Consider the following 10674-nt stretch of genomic DNA (forward strand, 5'->3'; position numbering starts at 1 on the left):
TAAGAAGGAAAACAGATTTTGCTAAGTCACATGCAAAGTAGCAATAAATCAAACAGCTTGTCTGCATTCTTCTAATCTTTCTATTCTAATCTGTGAGTGAGATTTATAAATGACCTCTCCTCTCCTCTGTGCTCATCTTCCTAGATTGTGATCACAAACGGTTCACAGTCCTCCACTCCATGGGTGCTACCAGCCAAAGACTGTTCTGGTGATTTATCTTCCACTGATCAGTTATCAGTCCCAAAGGCTGTGCTGACTAGAAAGTACCCTGCAGATGTAACAGGTATTTTAGAAAGCAACTCTCTTCCCAGCCCAGAGCAAAGGCAGTACAGCCTCAGCACACCATTTTCTGTCTGCTAATGACTTTTGAAACTTCAAAATCCCTCTGCTAACCCTTCTTTAAGACATAAAAACTGTTGTGGAATGAGTTGGCTCTGTTGTTACTAAAGGAGTACTTTGTTTTGGAATCAATAAGCAGCTTGTTTAAATATCAGCACTACAAAGCAGCTACAGTTTTGTCAAATGCCTTCCCGGCTGCCCCCTGCGTGGTCCCGGCTGCCGGAGGGAGGATGGGTGTTGGTGTGGGGCTGCAGCCTAGAGCCTCTGGGACTGTGGGATGGGGCAGCCCCGGAGCCTCTGGGGCTGTGGGATGGGGCAGCCCTGCTTCCCGAGAGCTGTGGGCAGCCTGTGCCCCGCTCCTGCTTCAAACCAGCTCTCAGGTACTGCGAGTTACACGGCTCTGCAACGCCTACCAAACCCGAATGTGCTAATGTCACTAACAGTGATAGCGAATTACCAAGCTGGCCTTAATAATGTTTAAATAAAAACAAATATAGAGGGCACATTACCTGTAGGCCAACTTTCTTTTTTTAAAGACATCCTCTTATACTCCAGAAACCATATATTTTCCTGATATAATTATATTATACCCCAAGGAACAGGACACCTACTTAACAAAAACTCCAATGAAGTCGATGCAATTACTCTATTTTGCATAAGTAAAATGAGAATAGAATCTGGCCTAATGTTTATTTCATTTTATCAGATTGGATAATGCTGTCCTGGTGGCATTAAATACAGCTGATCTCTCCCCTCCCCTTCCGTGCACACATGTTTTTGTTAAAATCTAACTATTTATATCTATGTCTCTTAGTATTGCCTACAAATCAGTCAAAGAAGAGTAGGTCATTTATCCTGCCCTACTGTTTATATATTAATCATCTGGCAAATAAACTGCTCAGTATCCTACCCACCTCAGTAATATTTGTGATGTAATTTGTTTGGATGCCCAAATGTCACCAGCGTTGATTGTAAGAGATGAAAAAAATGTACTTGCTCAGCACACCAAGCTCTGGGCTAAAATGTAAGCATGAAATCTCTGGTTTATTTTTGTAATAATGTTTACAGCTGTTTAATGACCCTGAAAGGGTTCAGTAGTCTGGTGTTCTGTATTTCTTAACAGGAGTGTATTATGCTTATAACAGCCTTAGTTCAACTGTTTCTGCTGCAACAATAAGAACAATATTTAATAAAAATTCAATATATATTCTGATCTCAGCAATACCTGTTTACGAGTTGCTAAGAACTGAAGCAGTCTCTATTGGAGTATTTAGAATTTGCCAGTGGACCACAAGATAATGTAGATATATGTGAATTTTTCTAGCTGGAAAGATAAATACCAGGTCTATATTCTAAAAGCATAAGTAACAGTGTGTGTAGCTCTAACTGCTCAGAGGATCAGGGCCAGCGCGAGCTTGTCATTTAAACACGTGAGCTTGTAAAGCATTACTTTGCTTACTGAACTGTAAATCTTTTAACTAACCTAATCTAAGCTATAATAACAGCACAACAGTGGTTTTAAAATGAGTGTTTTCTCTACAGCACTGAAGAGGGGAGAGCTTCAGAGTGTGTGTGTGTCCAGCAGGAATGAACAGGTGTAAATAAGAGCTGAATTTGGTCCATCTGTTTACAAAGATAACAGGTGTGTGTCTGCACATATGTGTCTGTATACAGATATGCGTGTGCCTGCATATGTTCACATGTGTGCGTAGGCATAGATTTATCTTTAAATTCTCTCATTCTGCTTGCTGTATTTTTTTTCTCTGTTTCCAGCAAGAGGAAGCTCAGCTTCTCGTATTACATTAATGTAGTTGTGATGACAGGCATTTCTGGTGTCATAATTGGTTTTAAATTCCAGTAATCCATTTCAAATAGTTAAATAAAATCTGTGTGTTCAATTGAAATGGCGAAAGCCAGAACTTTCGCTATTGATATCACAGGAAATAGTCTTGAGGGCAAAAATGTGAGTGAAATCAAAATAACTATTAGTATCATCAAAGGGACTTGAATGTCTCACTGTACCTTTATGTAGGAGATGAGAGAGAGTATTTTATAATATCTGTATCCCATAGTGAGTTTCATGAGCTGAGCTGCTCCTCAGAGGAACAGGATCCTGCATGCTGGGCACAGTACGTGGCTGGATGGCCTTGGGTGGTCGGTGTGCTGCCTCCCAAGGGTGCTGCTGCCCTGCCCAGTGCAGTGTGAGCCCAGCTGGGCTGTGGCCTGTGTCTGCAGCAGGGTAAGTTTGGGGCTTTTTGGCCACAGCAACTCACTTGGGCAAGAGCTGAGGGTTTCTTTGGGTTAGAAAGGGCACCCATAACTCCTGATCCCAACATGCTCTGGTGTGGTGCCATGTCTTGAGGGACACTGTTTCACCCAACATTTGAGATAATTAAAGGTCAGAAATTTACTAAATAAACTTCAACAAATATATTTTGAATTCTTTAACAATCTCAAATTTGATTTGCAGTTCATTTTGTAAACATTTGTTAACTACAGAGAACATTGTGCTTCTGTTCCCAGCACGAGAGATGGCAAAACATTCTGTGCCTTTCCTTATATGAGAGATCAGGATCATGAAAATAATGTGGTAGACTATATATTTAACAATTGAAAGCTAGATATCTTCCCTATCATGGAGCAGCAAAGTAGCACTAATAAATTGACTTTTCCAGATTTTTTATTTTTGTATACCTTGACACCAAGGTGGGTACCATGAACTGCAGGAGCCTCACTGGGGAATGAAAGCCCCTTACTCCACCTGGTGTAAACCTGTCTGGCCATAGATCTAGACAGGGATGATGGATAAAGAGGAAGAGAATGAAATTGCTATTTTTTTTTTTTTTTTAGATATTAGGAAAATTAGATTGAGTTATCTAATTCATAGTGGAATGATGAATGAGACTGTGTTTTGTTTCTTGTAGATACAAGATGAGATTTTGGTAGGTTTTGTTGTGAAAGGGCTAAGGGACACCAGGAGTGATTTCTGGGAAAGCTGAGCAGTAGCAAGGTCCCGGTGTTCAGAAAAGCTGTAACTGGGCATGACAGGAGGAGAAATTTCACAGGGCAGTACTTTCAGTGCCATAGTTATACTTTGCAATGAGACCAGGTTGGAATGAGGAAAAGAGGAGACAATTCACAGCCAGAGGAAGGAGCAGGCTTGCAAGAAGCAGGGGCAGATGAGAGGGAAATGCAGTTTAAGTGAAGAATACATCTTGATATTGTGGTAGCTGGATCCCAGGAACTGCGCGGCTGATCAGAGTGGGCAGCATTCAGAGCTGGTTGTTGCTCACTGAGCAGAGGCTTTGCTGACCTTTCTGCATATTTCATAAAAAATGTATAGCATTTGCCACGCCAAAAGTTCTATCGGGGGGGTTAGGCTCCCCAGACTTGGTCCAAAATTATTAGTCTTTAAGTGAGAAATTATGGATTTGGTATTCCTCTAAACTGTTTTTTTTTTACTTGTTCTCTCAATATTCCACATGAAATATTTCTGTATGATTTTGGAAGACAGAAAATAGCAAAAAGGAAAAATTGGAAAACTTACTATGTTCGACCTACAACTGCTGTTGTTACTTTATTAAAGTTATATTTGAAAAAAAGCACAGAATAACTAAAACCTCAACCACAACTCCCCTCCCCAATCCAAATAACCATACATTTGAACTGATGCTTAGGGTTAAACATCAGAATTAATAAATTCCACTGGGATCTGCCAGCATTTCCAAACTTCGATAGAGCATAAAATGCTAAAATTAACTACCCAAACCTTTTTGAGCATGTAAAAGCACCAGGTCCTATTGAGATAACTAAAAAAAAAAAAGAAATTTAGACTGTAGTTTTGAAGCTGTTATAGAATAATGACAATTCACAAAGACCTTTCTAAACATTCTTCAATGTTTGTGTGTGTCAGCACATGCTATGCATTTCTGGAATTGTCACATTCTTGTTTGCCAGCATGCCTTGTTTAAGTATGGTGGGGAGAAATAACACTCCTGGGTATGTGGAATCCAGACAAAAAGTAGATTCAGGGTTTGGGGTTTCTCGTGTTGCTATCTGGGAGAGTATTTATTACTTTTTTTTAAGAAACACATAAGCAGATATTCAAAATCTGAGTTAACTTCAGGCAATAGAATTCTAAGGACCACAAGTATTCAGTTGTTTAATTAATAATCAATCCTTTTGAACATGAATTTGGTTTGTTCCATAAGTTAAGCAAACTTTCAAAAATTAAAGAAAAAAGTGGTTTGTTTGCACCCACATTTTGAATGATTGTGGTCTGCTGCACAGAAAACTTGAATGGAAATTAAGAATTTTCCTTGTTTGCTACATGGCCTTGGGTGAGCACCTGGCTTGATTATGTTCTCCTACTCTCTACCTTTGGAAATCAGACACTGCAAGCTAAAGTTAAGTGTGGTCCTTTTATATACTTGATTTCTTTAATATTTTTATAAATAACAACATTGACAGCAGGCAAATAATGGGTCCCCAACATGTGACCCGAATCAGACTGTTAAACTTTGAAACAGATCTGTTATGTATATGGGCAAAATTAGGTAGCTCTTGTTCTTTTTTAATACACATGAATATAACTCTTTCCTGTACTTACAAGATCTGCATTGTGTCACAACCTCAGTCATCCTGTCAGGACCAAAGAGGTCTCCTCTCAAAGACCTCCCATGCTTTGTTTTTAGGCCCTGATCCTGCAAATACTTAATCATGTGTGGAACTTTGCTTTCAAGACTCACCCTTTGAAGTCTACTGGACTGCTCCCATGAGCACAATTATATGCATTTTAAGTGTGTGCCAGATCTGGACCTTGAATTGTCTATCAAGTGGCCACTGTGAAGCTGTGTGAGGAGTGGAGTCCACCCAGGGTGTGCCTGGAGCTTTTGTGGAAGACACAGTGAAAAAATGCTTTTGGCTAAAGCCAAAGAGAAGGTTGACTAAATTAATTTTTTAAGAACCTATAGAATTCAGTAGTTTTGAGAGTGAATAAAGTGTCAAATCATGCCACTGAACAACAAAAATCTTAATTGTAGTCTAATATAATCTTATAGCATCATATAGTTTATGAATTAGTTATGGGAAACTTTATATTTTTAACAGAATTTTATAGATACATTATATCTGTATAGAGTAGAGAAGTGGCAAGGATGGATTATTGTGGACAATTATGCAGACCAGAACAGAGCACTTGTGTTTAACAAACAGCTTTGAATTCTAATTTCCTGCAATATACATAGTGTAGCTACAATTTGTAGTCATTACTGTGTATTAGGAAAGTTATTAGAATTCTTAAACTTGTTGAGGCTTTCCAAAACACCTTTCCCAGATTTTAATTGGTTTTATCTAGTTCCATAAGAGAGCTCTTTAAAACAAATCAAAGTGTCTTAAATCACATGTATCACCCATCGAAGGACAGAGATATTCCTTCTGTAATCTGGCAAGTTCTCCTAGGAACAGAAAGCTGAAGGTTCTCAACAACGAATTAAAAGACTTGGCAGAAGATAATTTAGTGCCTTTTGATGGGCTCAGTTTCAAAATGACAAAATAACAATGTTTTGTAACAGAAGGGTTAAATCTTAATCTCAGAGGTTTACAAAGCTGCTAGTCGCAGTCTCCTTAAAATTTAATATACCTCGTTAATGCTTACTTGCAAACACTGAAGGATTTTTATGATTATAATCATGTGTTACAGCACCTAGTACTGTTTCTAAGCAGCATACTAATCAGCTTAATGAGATATTACTGCACTTTTTGTTGACTAAAGCAAAATCCCTTTTATTGTTCTAAAGCTTGTCCTTTATTTTTTCCCAAAACATTATCTTGTTTTATTGTACACCAGTAAATATCATACCATCGGTTTTTTGTCAAATCATAAAACTATCTTTCTCATTGTAGAATGTGTAAAATATTGAATATGGTTAATGGAACTGAAAGTTACAAATGGATTTCTATTTTGGGGTTTTTTTGCTGGCTTTTTAAATGAAAATGGGAGAGATGCATAAGATTTCTTTTTCTATAGATTTAGAAATGCAGACAGGTGCAGTTTTACAAGGAGGACAAGGGAGGTGGTAAATGCCTTTGCCCCTTCTGTAATAATTAGATTTTGAAATTGTCGCATATTTTAAAATAATAATTAATAGTTCTTGGTACACATGCAGGATGAGTACATGTATGATCAAAACTGTGTAGCACAGTTGGCACTTAATACACTTTTAATTGTTTTTACACTAATTCCTTTGCATTATTATGAGTGGGTAAAACATAAAATGCAAATTGTATGCCAGTGATTCAATGCTTGTAACTCTTTCACAGTCTGAATCTAAAATATCTTCTGATTTTCAGAGATGGAGGAAGCTAGTTTGTGCCTTGGTGTTTCTTCAGCTGTGCCAGAAGCTGACGCCCATCTCAACAGCACCATACTCAATGGGCAATATTCAATGAGTCAGAAGCTGCACCAGATCACTTCCCAGCTCAGCCATGCCTTCCCCGAGCTCCAGAACAGGCAGAATCCCGAGGAGAAGGCATCAGTGCCACTAGAAGACAAAAGTCACATGTCCATAGCAAACCAGCCCATCAGCAGCCAGATGGCCCTGCTGGCAAACCAGCTCAACAGAGAGGTTGATACCAGCTTGAACGGGCGTGTGGATCTGCAGCAGTTCCTCAATGGACAGAACCTAGGGATCATGTCTCAGATGAGTGACATCGAGGATGACGCCAGGAAAAACAGGAAGTACCCCTGTCCCCTGTGCGGGAAACGCTTTCGGTTTAACAGCATCCTCTCGCTACACATGCGCACTCACACTGGAGAGAAACCCTTCAAGTGTCCCTACTGTGACCACAGAGCAGCTCAGAAAGGCAACCTGAAGATACACCTGCGTACTCACAAGCTTGGAAACCTTGGCAAAGGCCGTGGAAGGGTCCGAGAAGAAAACAGACTTTTACATGAGCTGGAGGAGAGAGCAATCCTTCGGGACAAGCAGATGAAGAGCAGCCTCTTGCAGCCACGACCCGATGTCAAAGCACAGCAGCACACCCAGCCGATGCCGCTCGCAAACTGTAACTTGTCTGTGCCACCTAATCACAACACACCTGATATTTCAAACCCTGTTCCCTCTCCAAAGGCAGTCAGTGTCCAGGAAGAGGTTGTCGCTCAGACAGCCGGGTTCAGATGCACGTTTTGCAAAGGCAAGTTTAAGAAGCGAGAAGAGCTGGACAGGCACATAAGGATCCTACACAAGCCTTACAAGTGCACTCTGTGTGACTTTGCTGCCTCGCAGGAGGAGGAGCTGATCAGCCACGTGGAGAAGGCTCACATAACTGCAGAGTCAGCACAGGGCCAGGGCTCCAACGGGAACGGGGAGCAATCCACCAATGAGTTTCGTTGCGAGGTGTGTGGCCAAGTGTTTAGCCAAGCCTGGTTCCTAAAAGGCCACATGAGAAAGCACAAGGATTCCTTTGAACACTGCTGTCAGATCTGTGGGAGGCGATTCAAAGAGCCTTGGTTTCTTAAAAACCACATGAAAGTTCACCTGAATAAGTTATCTGTAAAGAACAAATCTCCTAATGATCCTGAAGTACCTGTCTCCATCAGCAGCATGTCCCAGGAAGCTCATGCAAACTTGTATTCAAGATATCTGTCATGTTTGCAGAGTGGCTTTCTTCCCCCTGACAAGGCGAGGTTGAGCGAACAAAATCAGATCTACAACAAAGGAGATATGCCCATGAAAGAGAAAGAAGTCTTGGGGAAGCTCCTTTCACCCATTTCTGGCATTGGCCATGGTATTGCCGAAGGAGACAAACATTCTTTATTGGGCTGTCTCAATCTGGTGCCTCCTCTGAAATCCAGCTGTATAGAAAGGTTACAAGCTGCCGCCAAAGCAGCAGAGATGGATCCAGTAAACAGCTATCAGGCCTGGCAGCTTATGGCAAGGGGAATGGCCATGGAACATGGCTTTTTGTCTAAAGAGCAGCAGATACAGCGCAGCCACGAAGACACTTTGGCAAATGCTGGAGTTATGTTTGATAAGGAGAAGCGGGAGTATGTGTTAGTAGGAGCAGATGGCTCTAAGCAGAAAATGCCTGCTGATTTGGTTCACAGCACTAAAATGGGCAATCAGAGAGACTTGCCAAGCAAACTAGACCCTTTAGAAGGCAGTAGAGATTTTTTGTCACATGGTATGAATCAGGGACTCGATTACAACTTACAAAGTCATGGAAACATAAAAGAAAAGCCAACTGAATGCCCGGACTGCGGAAGGGTTTTTAGAACATACCACCAAGTGGTCGTTCACTCCAGGGTCCACAAAAGAGACAGGAAAGGAGAAGATGAAATCATTCAAGGTAGTCTCGATGAGCGGCGTGGGTCTGGAAGTGATCAAGAGTCTCAGTCTGTCAGCAGGTCGACAACACCAGGGTCCTCTAACATTACTGAAGAAAGTGGAGTAGGTGGGGGTCTCTCGCAGACAGGAAGTGCTCAGGAGGACAGCCCTCATCCTTCCTCACCCTCCTCTTCAGGTATGATAACATCTTCTTCCCTCTCTGCTCTGAAAGCTTCATAGCTGTATTTGAAATCATGGCAGTAAAGTAGTTTATGCATTCTCTTGTCAGGTTGTTTCCTACAGTCCACAGGGATGTGCTATTATTTGCCAGAACATCTGTGTTTGGGTTCCTGCAATGCCTTTGAGGTTAATTCTCTGCTCACCCTTTTCCCCTCCAAGGGCAGGTTTCCCAGCCTTTCAGCTAACACCTTCCCACCGTGCAGGGTCTGAACAGCCACCAATGGCTGTGTCGATTCCAGGGCCTGTCCCTCCAGGATTTGGAAGGTGGTTTTTCTCCTCCTCTTCTATTCATGGTGTCTCTCTTGCAGATCCTGCCCTGTCCTCTGTGTAAAAGGGTGAGGAAAGATGCCTTCTTTGAGCTGTAGTTAATAAACTGCATGTTGGCTCACCTCTCTCATTGCCCTTCTTCTGACAACCATGTCAGTTCCTTAGCTATGTCCTTGTACCTGGCCACTGGACTGATTAAAGAGAGATTCAGAAATACAAATTACTAACCTTTTGACGATCTTCTAACTTATGTGCAGATTTTAACTTGCATGAAGCCTTCTGCTTAATTCACACCCATTTGAAAGTACAAGAAAAAACAGAAGTCGGACTGAAACATTTTAATTGTATTATATGTCATTTTAACTTGCTGTGTATAAAATAGCAAAGCAGATAATATTTCATTGGAGATGTCTATAAAATATTGAGCTTCCTGGTACAATTTTTAAAGTTACTAGCCTATGACTGCTGAAATAAAATCTCCAAGTAATAACAGGTAAGATTTCTGGCCTCATGTATATTTCCAAAGTCACTTACTAATGGATAGTAAATTGAAAGTTATATCTTCAGCCCTTTATAAAGAAAGCACCTCACTAATACTGTAATCATTCTGCAAGCCTAACAACAGAGGAAATCATGCCATAACAAATACTCTGTTACTAATGGCAACATTGATTTCTGCAATCAGCCATTAAGTCTAGAAAATGAAAGACAGTTTGAGGTACCTTAAGGCATTACATTGCCCACTGTTAAAGAGCTGGTAGCAGGCTGTTGAGGGTAATTCTTTTTAGCTTTTTTTCCCCCAGTTTCAATAAATATTTTAGTATTGGAGGCAATTCACTGTTACAGTTATTAAGTATATGCCAGTTTACTTTTGTTGTTCTTGTCATGCTCCAGTATACCCTACTTCTGAGGCCAAATTAATATAAAAATAGTGTTAGTTTCCTGGCTTATTACAAACCAGTAAATAAATTGTTAAGACACATAAATCTGCACTCCACATTCCACAGATTCCTATAGTACTTAATGCTGTTGTTTAAATACCCATGAAACACAGTCTACTCTTAGAGTCATAGCCTTGTTTGCAACTTATTACTGGGGAGACACATTAGAAAATTCTATGTAGGAACAAGGCTAACAGGCAAGAGCTAATTTCCTACTATATATAGTTGTTGAGATTCTTTTAAGAGGATTGAAAATATGTCAGGATGAAGAAGATTATTTTTCTAACTTTCACTTTAAAAAATCCTACACATTATTGTGGGGGGGAAATACTCTTTATTATAAAAATTGTCACTTCTGTTTTGCAATGCAATAAAGCAGTCAGAAAGAAAAGATCCCAAAATTCTTCAAATTCTGTCTGAAGCCTTTCAGGGCTGTCAGGAAAATTTTGAAAAACACAGCCCCAGAGTCTTCTGAGTGAGGTTGAACTGATAGAGATTGAAGAGGATTTGAAACAATGCATGTGAAAGTTGCTGTGTTTTGAGTGCCCTGAAAACTTTAA

General features: G+C 40.3%; 1 protein-coding gene across 1 annotated transcript in view; it reads left to right on the top strand.

Annotated features, from left to right (window-relative positions):
* The first annotated feature begins 216 nt into the window (after positions 1-216).
* ZNF536 (zinc finger protein 536) overlaps positions 217-10674 on the top strand; it is a 189452-nt gene continuing 178994 nt past the window's right edge. Inside the window, exons 1-2 of the mRNA XM_041459010.1 lie at positions 217-283; positions 6691-8862. Of these exons, the coding sequence (XP_041314944.1) occupies positions 6693-8862 (2170 nt within the window). The 5' untranslated portion in view covers positions 217-283; positions 6691-6692. The remainder of the gene's footprint in view (positions 284-6690; positions 8863-10674) is intronic.

This window comes from Pyrgilauda ruficollis, unplaced genomic scaffold (assembly GCF_017590135.1).
Source record: "Pyrgilauda ruficollis isolate IOZ18807 unplaced genomic scaffold, ASM1759013v1 scaffold13, whole genome shotgun sequence".
NCBI lineage: Eukaryota > Metazoa > Chordata > Aves > Passeriformes > Passeridae > Pyrgilauda > Pyrgilauda ruficollis.